Source organism: Dromiciops gliroides, chromosome 2 (genome assembly GCF_019393635.1).
Source record: "Dromiciops gliroides isolate mDroGli1 chromosome 2, mDroGli1.pri, whole genome shotgun sequence".
Classification (NCBI taxonomy): domain Eukaryota; kingdom Metazoa; phylum Chordata; class Mammalia; order Microbiotheria; family Microbiotheriidae; genus Dromiciops; species Dromiciops gliroides.
Window position 1 is genome coordinate 147282322 of NC_057862.1, and position 14649 is coordinate 147296970.

At 42.5% G+C, this 14649-nt stretch overlaps 1 protein-coding gene across 2 annotated transcripts in view; it reads right to left on the reverse strand.

Moving 5' to 3' along the window:
* Positions 1–14649, reverse strand: part of DAPK2 (death associated protein kinase 2) — a 187749-nt gene that overhangs the window by 72066 nt on the left and 101034 nt on the right. For both annotated transcript variants that reach the window (XM_043985910.1, XM_043985909.1), the window contains exon 3: positions 12937–13158. In XM_043985910.1, the coding sequence (XP_043841845.1) occupies positions 12937–13158 (222 nt within the window). The remainder of the gene's footprint in view (positions 1–12936; positions 13159–14649) is intronic.

The following is a 14649-nucleotide window of genomic DNA, read 5'->3' on the forward strand; positions in this document are numbered from 1 at the left end:
CTGAATGACCACATAGATCCTCTTTGGGGGAATCTACGGAAACAGACAAGAATGTGATCTGTGATCAGTAGGGATGATGCTCACACCAATATACGTAGTTCCATCAAAGTGACGGTCTCAGTTTTGACACTTACTAGCTAAGTGACCCTGAATCATTTAACCCCTATGGGTCTCAGTTTCCCTATCTGTATTTTTGTTGGTTTTGTTGTTGTTGTTGTTGTTTTTGGTGAGGCAATTGGGGTTGTGACTTGCCCAGGGTCACACAGCTAGTAAATGTTAAGTGTCTGAGGCCAGATTTGAACTCAGTTCCTCCTGAATCCAGGGCCAGTGCTTTATCCACTGCACCACCTAGCTGCCCTTACCTATCTGTATGTTTAAAAGAGAGGGAAGTATACCTGCCATTTCTCCTCTACAAGGATGTTATTAGGAAAGTATTTTATACACCCTAAAATGCTATCCAAATGTGAGTTGTAAGAGGAAAGCATGTTGGACTTGCTATCAGTAAATTCAGATGGCCCCCTTGGGAAATGGGAGCAGTAAAATAATAACAAAAATCTTTTGACCCTGAGCCTTTTTACACACCGTCCCCTATTACTGGAATGTTTCCCCTTCTCATCTTCTGACTTCCTTCAAGAAGCAGCTCAAGTCCTACCTTCTGCATGAAGATTTTCCCAATCCTTAATCTTAGTGACTTTAGCCTAAGATTAATTCCAAGTTATCTTGTCTATATCTTGTTTGTAATTTTTTTTTACATGTTGTCTCTCCCATTAAACTGTGAGCCTCTTGAAAGTAAGGATTGTTTTTTGCCTTTCTTTGTATCCCAGTATTTAACATAGTGTCTGGTACACAGTAGGCACTTAATAAATGCTTATTGACTGACATAATAAAGATAATGTTGTTACTGTTGTTCAGTTGTGTCTGACTCTTTGTGACCCCAATAACGGTTTTCTTGGCAAAGATACCGGAGTGGTTTGCTATTTCTTTCTCCAGCTCATTTTCCAGATGAGGAAACTGAGGTACATAGGGTTAAGTGACTTGCCCAGGGTCACGCAGCTGCTAAGTGTTTGAGGCCAAATTTGAACTCATAAAGATAAGTCTTCCTGACTCCAGGTCCAGCACTCTGTGCACTGTGGTACCACCTAGGTGACATCTATATAATACTTGGGTTTCCAAAACTGGTCTTCTGAGTCACTGCTAGATCTGTAAACATCTAGTTTCTCCTCATAGAACAGATACTTCCTGAGGACATAGGCTATTCCATTTTGTTGTCTGTTATCCCCAGCACCCTGCAGATCGCCTGGCACACAGTAAGCACTTAATAAACACTGGTTACTTAGTCTCATGACAGCCCTGTGAGGTAGGTGTCACAAGGGGCTTCCTATTTTTCAGACAGGAAATACAGAGGTTAAGGGACTTCTTCATCTGTTAAAATGAGAGAGGCTGGGGTGTCTTACAGCTTTGGACTTCTCATTCCATGTTCATAGGTCTTGTCTGGAATCACGAAGCTAGTAAGAGTCTGGGTTGAGATCTGTCCCTAGAATTCCCTGACTGCATGTTCAAAGATCTAGCGGTGACTTAATCAGAGACTGGATGAAGACCAAGATCCCTGTGAAGTCTTAGGGGAGTGTCAAGCAGGAGAGGTCCAGAGTCAGGATAGAGAGGTGTTTCATCCTGGGGTGAGCAACAAGGGGGTTGAGCTTAACAAAGAGCAGGGATTTCTAGGTCTAACAATAAATGGCCAGAACCACCCTCCAGCTCCAGCTGTGTTTCCTTCACCTGGAGTGTCCCATCCACCCCACCATTATCTCCATCACAGTGGCCAATGCCAGACGATTCCCTTTCTCTCTACTAGGCACCATAAAGGACCACCAATGGAAACCAGGTAGTGTTATAAGAAAGAGCACTGGAATAGGACTCACAATACCTAGACTCTGGTTCTAGCTCTGTCAATGACCAGCTGTGAGGCCTTGGGTAAGTAGGGCCTCAGTTTCATCACCTGTAAAAGAAGGCTTTGAAATAGATCCTCTCTAAGGCCCCACCAATAAGGTGTTTATAATCTAACTGGTTGTTGGTTGGTTACTTTTCAATTGTGTCTAACTCTTTGTGACCCCATTTGGGGTTTTCTTGCAGAATGGTTTGCTATTTCCTTCTCTAGCTCCTTTTACAAATGGGGAAATTGAGGCAAACAGAGTTAAGTGACTTACCCAAAGTCACACCGTTAGGTATGTGTCCGAGGCCAGATTTGAATGTGGGAAGATGAGTCTTCCTGACTCCAGGTCCCATGCTCTGTCACCTAGCTTCAAGACTAATGGAAAGTGTGCAGCTAGGTGGCGCAGTGGATAGAGTACCGGCCGTGGATTCAGGAGGACCTGAGTTCAAATCCAACCTCAGACACTTGACACTTACTAGCTGTGTGAGCCTGGGCAAGTCACTTAACCCCAATTGCCTCACACACAAAAACAAAAAACAAAACCAAAAAGGCTAATGGAAAGTGATTAACCCAAGTGCTCATTTGTGCAGCACAAACTATCAATGCAAGAGGAGTTTAGAGAAAGCAGAAATGTTCAATTCGATTTGGTTAGCGTGGGTGGGCAGAAACATCAGCAAGGAGGAGAGAGAAGCTGAGCCCAGCCCTGTGAAGAACGGGTAGGATTTAGAAAGGAGGAGAGACAGCAGTGTGGGTAGAGTAACCGTATGTGTAAACATGAGCAAAAGCAGAGGGGTGAGGAGGAGGCAAGAGAATTAGGGCAGCAGGCAGCTTTGCAGGCTGCAGCAGGGGGCTCTGGATGAAGGGGTACATTTCCACTGGTTACAAAGGCAGGGTGGGGCCAAAGTGGGGAGGGCTTTGTTTCTATAGTTCCTAGGTATGCAATCAGATATGGAAGACTTTTTCCCCCTGTAGATAAGGGAGAGGAAGTTCCCAGAGGTTGGCACTTGTCAGACTTCACACATCAGTGAGGCCAAAGCAGCATTAACTTGGAGACACCCCAAAGTCCAGCCCACAGCTCTTCAAAGATATTGGGGAAGAATTCCACAGGGCTGTGCAACTGAGTTCCTGGGTCTTTCTGAACAAAATGGCTGAGCTGGCCTGGGTAAGGCAGGAAGCCACTGGCTTTGTGTTGGGTACAGGAGCTGGTGCGCTATTTTCTGGACATATCTGCCCAGTGAGATCACCCAAATTACTGCATATTCAGCCTCTTTCCTCTTCCACTCCAGAAACAGCAGGTTGCTTGGACACGGAGCTGTCCAAGGCCATTGAAGGAGTAAGCAGGGATTCGAGTCCAGGGCACAGGACTAAGGATCACAACACCAAGACCAACCATTCCCTTTCCCAAGACTCACCATATGATCTTTGGCCTCAATTTTCCTCATCTGCAAAATGGTGGTAACAAACAACAGTGGCATACTTATTCTCAGAATAAGTGACATAAAACTGGGTGAGAAGTGTTTGATGCTGACCAGGGCAATAGCTGAAATTTATAGAATGCCTTAAGGTTTTTGTTTTGGTTTGGTTTTTGTGGGGCAATGAAGGTTAAGTGACTTGCCCAAGGTCACACAGCTAGTAAGTGTCAAGTGGCTGAGGCTGGATTTGAACTCAGGTCCTCCTGAATCCAGGGCCTGTGCTTTATCCACTCCACCCACCATCTAGCTGCCCCCAAATGCCTTAAGTTTTGCAAAGCATTTTACATACATGATCTCATTTGGGTCTCATGATAGTTCTGTGAGGTAGGTGCTATTATTAAGTACATTTTGCCATGGAGAAAAATGAAGCTCATAGCCATTCACTCACTCACTCACTCCCTTGCTCGGAGTCACATATCTAGAAAATATTTGAGATGTTATTTGATCTCAGGTCTTCTTGATTCTATGTCCAACACTCTTTCCACTTATAAATCAAATTTGTATAGCACTTTAAGGTTTACAAAATGCTTTCCTCACACACACACACACACACACACTCTCTCTCTCTCTCTATATATATATATATGTGTGTGTGTGTGTGTGTGTGTATGTATATATATATATATATATATCTGCATGGAGGAGAGAGTGAAATTATTTGCCCATTTAAAAAAACACAACTAGGGAAACTGAGGTTTAGAGAGGTAAAGTAATTCACCTACACCATCCACTGTGCTAATAAGCACTTTACAAATATTCTCATTTGATTTTTCACAACCCTGGAGTCAGATGCTATTATCCTCATTTTATAGTTGAGGAAACTGAGGCAGATAGCAATAAGTGACTTGCCCAGGGTCAAGTAGCTAGTAAGTATCTGGGGCTGGATTTGTACTCAGGTCTTCCTGACTCCAGGCCCAGTGCTCGATGCACTGCACCACCTCACTACCTCAAGGATATAAACTCGAATCTCTTGGCACTGATATTCTTCTGCTTCATATTCCATCCCTGCATTTTCAATTCCTAAACCTCTGAGAGCTTAAAAATTGAAAAGAAAAATAAAGGGCAACCTAGCAGTTCAGCTTCTTTTCCTAAGCTTCCCAATGCCTTGGAGTTCAATCACCTCTGGGTCAACATGGCCTTTGCTTCCTTCTCTGCTTTAGTTTTTAGCCCATGTGGATGGAGTCAACACTTTTGGAGGTCCAATGAACTGCATCCTAGGGTGGGTAAGAGGCTGCGCCATCACTGATAGGAGCTCAGGAAGTGCTACTTTCTCTGCTACCTATCCTGCTTCTCAGGAGAGTTCTGGCAGGCACTCATATGGTATGAGGTCACTGGGCCGCCATTTTCTACTTGCTTAGAGATAGGCCAGCCCCAGAAATGTCAGGACCAACTGCTCAACATTCCCAGGGCAGATGTTCTCAAAGCATTTAAAGAGAACCTTGTACTCATCCAGAGTGGCCTTTGGCACTAAGCTCAATGTTCTGCACGCAAGAGTCATTAAAAAAATTTGATAAATGAATGAATCAGCCTGAGAGAAAATAACCATCTTTTCACTGAGACACGTCATTCTTAAGTGGAATCAGGAAATGCTTTCGTACACAAACACACAGAGCAAGAAAAAGAAAGAGAACAAAAGAAAGAAAAGGAATTTCTATAGAAAAATACAGATCAGTTTATAATTCACAATAATCAATAATGTATGAAGCGGAATGGGTGAGTGGGTCAGTTTCCTTCACCTGGTAGTCTTTCTGTTGAAGGAGGACAGAATGTTCTTGCCCCTCTGTGTTTGGGTGTACCATGTGGTTGGGCCAGGCTGGTGACAGTCCTGGGAGCAATTAGAGTTTTCTAAATGGTAACAGAAACCCAGTGATACTAAGTCTTCCACTTTTATTCTTTTTCACCTCAGCCTCCCTAAAGTGCCTCATCCTATTTTGGGTGTGCATTAAGTGTTCATTAAATATTTGCTAAGTGACTGAGTGAATAAATGAACAGGTGGATGGGGTTAATGAGGAACAAAGACAGCAGGGTGAGACATACAGTCCTGCCAAAGGCTCAGGAAGATGAAAGATGAAGGCCCAGCCCTCGATCTATGTTGAATTTAATTCCCTCATGCCCTATACACTGGTGGGGGGGGGGATTTTTTTGGGTCTCTTTAGATCAAGTGCTGAGAACTGAGCTAATGACACCAAGACCAGTTTCTGTATGAAGCTCTTCTTCCTCTCTTGTCTCTCCTCTCCTTCCTCCAAATGCTAGGGCCCAACCCACCCCAAACCAATGTGCATTTAACTTTGTGTACATTTGTATTCTTTTGTTTTATTTTTATTGTGCATACATTTTATACATATTTGTTGTCTCCCCTATCAGATTAGAAACTCCTTAAGGGCGGGATTCATATCTTTTAATTCCATTATGAACTGTCATGCCTCCTAGAACCTTGACCTCAGAGTATCATTCAAGCAAAGTTGAGTGTGCATGCCCAGGGAATCCCATCAATTATCTGGCCAGACTGAGCTGCCCAACCTGATTCAGTAGCTGCTAGAAGGCCTTGAGAACAAAGGGGTAAAGGTTGGAGGGCAGAAGCAAGGGTTGGTTTCTTTGTGTTTGAACAGAACTGGAAACAAAATGAGCACTTACTAATTAGAGAATGACTGGGGGTATGGTATAATGGATATAACGGAATACTATTATATAGTAAGAAATGACAAATACCAGGGATTCAGAGAAATATGGAGAGATTCGTGTGAACAAATATGGATAAATTTGGATGAGCAAAGGAAAATAACCAAGAGAACCAAGAAAAAATCGAGGTAAAATGTAAAAAATTAATGCAGTAATGAAAATAAAAATGGTCTCAAACAGAAAGTTGATCTCCAAATAATGGGAAAATCACTGAGGGTCCTAGAGAAGAGATCATTTATTTACAAACACAAATATGTATGTATACACACATATACATATAATTTTAATATATGAGATAATTATATATAAATGTGTATTATTATGCATACACATACATGTATATATACATGCATACATACATATACACAGAGATAGATATGTTTATATCTATCTCTATACATCTATATCTATTTATACATCTATCTAGTCTATCTGTCTGTCTAGCTAGCTAGCTATCCTTTCCCTCAGGTAAGAGAGATGGAAGATCACTAGGGAAGAATATTATATTGTGGTAAAAAAATATGAAAGTTTTTTAACAGTCGGTTAGGATAACTGACAGTTTTTCTTTAAGGACCACCCTTTCAGGAAGGAGACCAGTGGCATGAGCTATGCATGCCAGTGCGCCTGCTGTGCATGTCAGACTGCCTGCTACGCACTCGACTTCCGGGGTGCGAGCTTAAAAGACAAGGAGCGAACGGAAGTGGGCTTTTTTTTTCCCCTGCTCCGCTGGTCTCCTGGCTGCGCTGCACAGAGAGACGCAGACTGGAGTTTGACTCGGCCCGGCTCTCGGTTAACAGCACTCGCTTGACTCGGTCTCTCTCCCCAAAAGTGGCCTTGGGTTTTGGTGAGTTTTATACGGAATATAGACTAAGCCTAGACTTAAGACGATTTGTATTGTGTTTCTACCCTTCTCATCAACATCACCTTGTGACTACCATACAATAAAGGCTCTATCTAGAAAACCAGAAGCTTCTTCCATTTACTAGTCTGGGAGATAAATGAAGGGAAAGGTTAAGTAGGGGAGATTTATGATCTAATATCCGATTTTTAATCTCACACTATACACTGTCAGGCACGGTCTCTGCATCAGATGGTTTTGTTTTTCTTTACCCCAAGGGAAGTGGCCAGGACTGAAAACCACAGGATTCACTGAAAGAACTGAAGATCTTTAGCCTGGAGAAAAGGAAACTTGGTTGGGTTAGGGTTAGACAGAATAGCTTTAGTCACACATTTGACTCCTGTGGAAGAGAGCTTAGATTTGCTTTGCTTGATACCAAAAGAAAAAACACAAAGTAAGGAGTGGAAGTGGAAGAAAGGGAGATTTCAGATTCCTAAAAAGAAAAAAAAAATGTCTTAAGAAGCAGATCTGGGGCAGCTAGGTAGCACAGTAGATAGAGCACCAGCCCTGGAGTCAGGAGGACCTGAGTTCAAATCTGACCTCAGACACTTGACACTTACTAGCTGCATGATCCTGGGCAAGTCACTTAACCCCAATTGAAGAAGAAGAAGGAGGAGGAGGAGGAGGAGGAGAAGGGGAGAAGGAGAGGGAGAAGGAGAGGGAGAAGGAGGAGAAGGAGGAGAAGGAGAAGGAGAAGGAGAAGGAGAAGGAGGAGGAAAAGGAGGAGGAGGAGGAGGAGGAGGAGGAGGAGGAGGAGAAGGAGGAGGAGGAGGAGGAGGAGAAAGAGAAGAAGAAGAAGAGGAAGAAGAAGAAGAAGAAGAAGAAAAAGAAGAAGAAGAAGAAGAAGAAGAAGAAGACCTGCCCAAAGCTAGGATGGGGAGCTTTGAAAAGCAGTGAGAAGTTGTGATTGCACAGCTTTTTTTGTAGGGCAATGAGGGTTAAGTGACTTGCCCAGGGTCACACAGCTAGTGTCAAGTGTCTGAGGCCAGATTTGAACTCAGGTCCTCCTGAATCCAGGGCTGGTACTTTATCCACTGCACCACCTAGCTGCCCCTCAAAAAGATTTTTTTGAGCCAAAAGCAAATTAACTTTTTATAATTAACTGATAACACTGTACTCAGGAGACCCAGGATTACAGATCCATTTATTCGGCTCAGAAAAAAATTCACATCATTAGCCTCAAAGATGGAATCAGTTTGGTCACTGTTACTGGAGCTATATCATCAGACTCCAAGTCTGATTCAGCTCCCCAGTTTTCCTCTCAGTCTGGTCCCCCAAAGGAGGGAGGCTACCAGAGTATCCCATCCTACAATCCTGACCTGGGGACAGTTCCCTCTGCTCCAATCTCACTTCCTTCCTCCACCAAGCCATTGACCCTGGTCACCCAGGGCTATAGAGAGCTCTCCCTCCTATAATCTTCCCTCGCCCCCTCCCAATGATACTCCCTGTATAATTCTTTGGCCCCTTCCTGATCTCTCTGCCTTTTGTGACCCCTGACAAATTACTCAACCTTTCTGAGCCTCAGTTTCTTATTTGTAAAATGGGCATACCTCACAAGATTGTTACCATATGGATAGTGGTTTCCATTCTTTTAAATGCTACAAACATTTAGGACCCTTATTTGTTCTTGGAAATTCAGCCCCTTATTTTTATTCCTATTCCTAGCCTCCAGCACTGTGCTTGCTCCGCAATAGGTGCTTGATAATTACTTGGTGCATGATTAATTTCAATTATTATTATTATTTCTGCTTGCCACTGTCTTGAGCTATTATTTAGCTTTTTAAACAATAACTTATTATGCATGTAGACCTTTTCTCCCCTACTAGGTTGGAAGTTCCTAAAGAGTAGGGATGTAGCTATACTTTTTAAAAAAAAAATCCCATAGCACCTAGAACAGTGTCTTACACAAGGTGGCTACTGAATCAATGAACTTAGGAGCTATGTGAACTTAAGGAAATTCTTCTCTGAGTCTTGATTCCACATCTGTAAAATAAGGCAGGGGTGGGGTTAGACTAGATGATATCTAAGATCCCCTTCAGCCCTAAAATCTTATGATCTCTGGGACACACTAGATAGTGATAGACTTGAAGTCAAGAAGACCTGAGGTCAAATGTAGCCTTTGAGACACTCACTGTAAATTGTGTGGCTCAGGGAAGGTTATTTCACTACCTCTAATGATAGCACCTATCTCACAGGACTGTGAGCAAGGATCAAATAAAATACTGTATATTAAGCAAAATTTGCAAACTTTAAGGTATTGTGTAAAAGCTAGCTATCTTAACTATTATTGTTATCTAAAATTCTATGGGTTTTAAAAATTTGACCGACCTAGATTCCACTTCTGGGGAAAGTATTTCTAATAAATGACAGCATTCAGGGAATTGGACTTGGCCCATAGCTCTCAAGTGAGCAGAGGGATCAGAGAGATAAACAGACTATAGAATGTTTGAACAATTTTTTTCAATTTGCCAAGCACATTGTGATCACTCCACAGGGCAAAGGGACTTAGTCTAGGTTAAGCAAATAAAAAAAATGTAAAAGGTCCTGCTCTCCAAGGGCCTTCTAACCCGTCAGACAAGCAAGAGAAAACAGGAATGAATGTGTACAAGGAATGAAAATTTCAAGTCCCCCCCATCCAAATCCTAGCCCATATTGAAACCCATTTCTGCCTGCCTGCTTGCCTTCCTTCCTTCCTTGGCTACTAAAGTCCAAAGTGATCTCACCCTTCCCTGAGTTGTTTGGTTTTTTGGGTTTTTGTTTTTTTGTTTTTTTAGTGAGGCAATTGGGGTTAAGTGACTTGCCCAGGGCCCCACAGTTAGTGTTAAGTGTCTGAGGCCGGATTTGAACTCAGGTACTCCTGAATCCAGGGTTGGTGCTTTATCCACTGCGCCACCTAGCTGCCCCCTTCCCTGAGTTTTTATAGGATTTATAGTCGATTCCACACAATCTGCCCTTTAACTATTTATCATATTGCAATCTCTAATGGTCTTCTTTTTTATGCCTCTAGCACTGAGATGGGCACAGGGAAGGCATCTATATGGAGGAGAAGGAGGAGGTTCAATAGCTCTTTCAAGGTTTCAAAGCCTTTCCCAATCTGCCTTAATTCTCATGCCCTCCCTCTGTCAATTACTCCAATCTCACCTTTACACAGCTTGTTGGCACATCATTGATTGAATGTTGTCTTCCCCATTAGGCTGTGAGCTCCTTGGGATCAGGGACTGGTTTGGAGTGGTTGTTTTGGCCTTTCTCTGTATCCCAAGCTCTTAGCAAAGTCCCCTCACATAACAAGTACTGAATAAGTGCTTGTTGAAGGGAGGGAGGGAGGGAGGGAGGGAGAAAATTTTGGAACTCAAAATCTTATAAAAAATGAATGTTGAGGGGGCAACTAGGTGACCCAGTGGATAAAGCACTGGCCCTGGATTCAGGAGGACCTGAGTTCAAATCCAGCCTCAGACACTTGACACTTACTAGCTGTGTGACCCTGGGCAAGTCACTTAACCCTCATTGCCCCACGGGGGGGAAAAAAAAGAATGTTGAAAACTATCTTTATGTGTAACTGGAAAAAAATAAAATACTGCTAAGATTGAAAAGAAAATGCTTGTTGACTAACTGTCAAAGTGTTTTATGCATTATCTCATTTGATGCACACAATAATCCTCTGAGGTGGGTGCTAGTGATATGCCCATTTTACAGATAAAGAAACTGAGGCTCAGATGAGTTAAGTTACTTCCCTAGGGTCATTAAACTATTAAGTAGAAGACCAGCCCAGGTCTTTCTGATTCCAAATTATTATCCACTGAGACACTTAGTTGCCTCTGATGCTAATTTTGTTACATTTTAATTATTTTTAAATTAATTATATTAATTTTAGTTGATTATATTTTCATTATTTCTTAGGTGACATGGTGGATAGGCCTGGAGTCAGGAAGACCTGAGTTCAAATTCAGGCTCAATTCAAATTCAGACTAGCTGGGTGATCCTCGCTAAGTCACTTCACTTTATTTGCTTCAGTTTCCTCATATGTCAAATGAGCTACAGAAGGAAATGGCAAAACATTCCAGTACCTTTGCCAAGAAAACCTAAAATGGGATCACAGAGTGTCAGAGACAATTGAAATGACTAAACAACAACAGCTAATTATTCTTAATAACACCCAGGCTTGTATAGCACATTAGACTTTATAAACCAACCTTCTCATATATAATTCAACTTAAGCCCCCAAACAGCCCTATTATGTAGAAAATACGAGTATTATCACCATTTTATAGCAGGGGAAATTAAGGCTCATGCCACTTAATGACTTACCCAAGATCACATGGCTAATAAGTGCTGATCAAGGATATAGGTTTTCTGATCCCAAATTCAGGGGGGAGGGGTTTTCCCCATTAAACTATGCTGCTTATACATAGACATTATTAGAGGGTTAGAAGACAGCTTTAATTTATGTTTATTTTCCCCATGCCACCCAAAGAGACCCTTCTATTATAGCGTTCTCTCTTTAACTTCTTCCTTCATCAATTCCTACTTCTACCCTCATCTCACAGTCTCCTTTTGCTGTATTTCACATCCAGGCCAACAATGATTTCCAGTGAAGTGTTCTGTTTTTTTTCCCCCTTCAGGTTCCTTGGCCCAGGCTTAACCAAGTGAGACCCCTGTAACCTCTTGTCTCTTCTAATAGAGAGACACCCTGTCCTGGACAGCTCCCTCCTCCCCCTTCCTCAGTTTATGTTTCTGAAGGCAGGACTAGAGTGATTAACTGCAAAGGGAAGCTACTGGCTGCTGACCTCATCTTCCTCTCTCTGCCAAACTTTCCCAGGCCCATGCATCTGACGTTTCCTATGTCCTTCAAGAGGCCTTTCCTGATTTCTCCAGGTGTTAGCGCTCCTCTCACCAGTACTATGTGACCTAGGGTATGTTGCTTAACCCTGTTTGCCTCAGTTTCCTCATCTGTAAAATGAGCTGGAGAAGGAGATGGCAAACCACTCCAGGATCTTCACCGAGAAAACCCCAAATGGGGTGATAAAGTCAAACACGACTGAAACAACCAAACAACAACTTAAATACAAGATAGTCTGAGAGGGAGGGCACTAGAAGTTGAGATCAGGACTAGCTTGAGACAGAAGGGGATGCTTTAGCTGTGTCTCAAAGGAAGAGCAGTATTCTATGAGGCAGAGAAGACTTCATCTTTTTACATTTATTCTGTATGTGATGCATATTTGTGGTCTCCCCTATTAGGCTTGGAAGCACCTTGAGATCAGAGATTGCTTCATTGGTTTTTGTTTGTTTGGTTGGGTTTTTTTGCAGGGCAATTAGGGTTAAATGACTTGCCCAGGGTCACACAGCTAGTAAGGATTACTTCATTCTTTGTATTTCCATCCCCAGAAGTTAGTACAGTGCCTGGGACATGGGTGCTTGATAAATGCTTGGTGAATGACTGATAAAATAAGATCTGTGATTAAGGGATCACTTTAGCATTCTGGTGCAGGAAGACTGGAAACCGGGAGACTATTTAGGAGTCTATTACAATAATCTAGGTGAGGAGCTTGAACTAGAGTATAAGCTGTGTGGGTAGAGAAAAGTCAGATGCAAGAAACGTCATAAAGGTAGGAAGAAAAGATTTGGCCACTCATCAGCTGTGTGAGGTGATGGACAGTGAGAAGTCATGAATAATGGATTCACCTGTCCATGAACATGTATCCCCCTCCACTAGAATGGAAGTTCCTTGAGGGCAGGGACTGTCTCACTTTTATCTTTATATTCTCAGGCCTAGAACAGTGCCTGAAACCTAGCAGACACTTAATAAGTGCCTGTTGATGGATTGATGCTTGTCCTCAGCCCTTCTCCTCCCACTTCTCTCACTAACCTCACCCCAATCTCCCCATAAAGTTTTTCTTTTTTCCTGTCCTTGCTTTCCCCAGCTAGTCTGTGTATATAGAAAAGGAGATGCTTCCACTCACAGCTCAAGGATGAGGACCACATCTGTTCGGTTCTCATAAACATCATGAAGTTTGATGACATTGGGATGCAGGATCTGTTGCAAAATGTGCACCTCCCTCTCGATTTCCTCCCGCTGCACCCCTCGGCGGCTTGCCCGGCTCTGACGTTTCTTGATGAATTTGGCAGCGTACTCAGCTCCAGTGCTCTTCTCCCGGCATTTCTTCACTATGGCAAACTGGCCACTGCAGAAACACAAATCCACACCACAATGCTGATCTTCTGGTGATTGCAATGGCGATAACAATAAAAATGACCAACAGCAATGAGCATGTTCACAATCAGATTTTCTAAGTCATTCAGATAATGAATGAAAAAAAAGTTGTGATTCCAGCCTGGAATCTTCAGTACCATTCATAGGCTTTCATGTCAGGATTTCAATTAACTGCCCTATGAGACAGGGAAGGACATCTATGCCATTTACTCTCAGTAAAAATTAAATTAAATTAATAAATGAATGAATGAATAAATAAATAAATAAGGAAATTAATAAGGAAGAAAGGAAGAAAGAAAGAAAGAAAAAAGAAAGGAAGGAAGGAAGGAAGGAAGGAAGGAAGGAAGGAAGGAAGGAAGGAAGGAAGGAAAGAAAGAAAGAAGGAAAGAAAGAAGGAAAGAAAGGAAGGAAAGAAAGAAAGAAAGAAAACTGAGTCTCAGAGAGGGCAAGGACACACAATGAGTTGGTTAAGGCAGAGCTGGGTCCCAGGACCTTAGATTCCTAAACCAAGTTACCTTGAGACCAGAATGAAGGGAGAAGTTGGCAAATTAGCAACTATTGTAATAGAATCATAGATTTAGAGTTGAAAGGAGCCCCCAAAAAAGTCATTAATTACAACATCCTTTATTTTATGGATGAGGAGACAGGCCAAAAAAAGTGAAGTGGTTTATGAAGGTAGAGAGCTACTTCAGGCTAGGTCATGAGTTGTGGGACTTTGGTGGGACATCGGATCTTAAAGGTGATGACGATGCAGGATGAAAAGGAAAAGAGGATCAGATAAAACATTCTTCTACCTTGGCTAGACATCCATAGTCTAGCCAAAGAAAATTATGCTAGGAGCCCTGGACTCCATACAGCTGGTCTGGCTAATCTCAAAAATGTCTTCCCATCTGTTCTCTAGGATATGACTATACCAGGAGAGGAGAGGCATCTGGGAAGACTTTCCCTTTATCATTTTACAAGGAAGCAGAGAGACAGAATAAGTAACTTTTGGACCTGCCACTCACTGGAAACTGCCAAGGGGCCTATCCCGGTGGGTATCTGCTAGTCCTGTCAGAGACTACTCTACCCTGTTCTTTCCCCATACTTCCCCCAGTCCACAGAGCCCTTGGAGCTACAGAGAATTACAAAGGTGATGAAGTCAGGCTTAGAAAACTTAATGAAGAACAACCAACACATGCTAGTGCAGAAGGCACTGCATCTGAAGTTCAAAGACCTGGGTTCAAATCCTGGCTCTGTATCTTACTACTTAAATTACTACAGTAAAAGCTCTTTAATCTGTGTGTGTCTCTCTCTGTATGTCTCTCTCTTTGTTTGTCTGTCTCTCTGTCCATCTGTTTTTCTTTCTCTGTCTCTGTCTCTCTTCCCTTTTCCCCCTTCCCCTATCAGGTTCTTCATCTGTTAAATAAGCTGGCTGTGTGAGATCATGTCTAAGCACCCTAAATCCTATGGTCCTATAAAC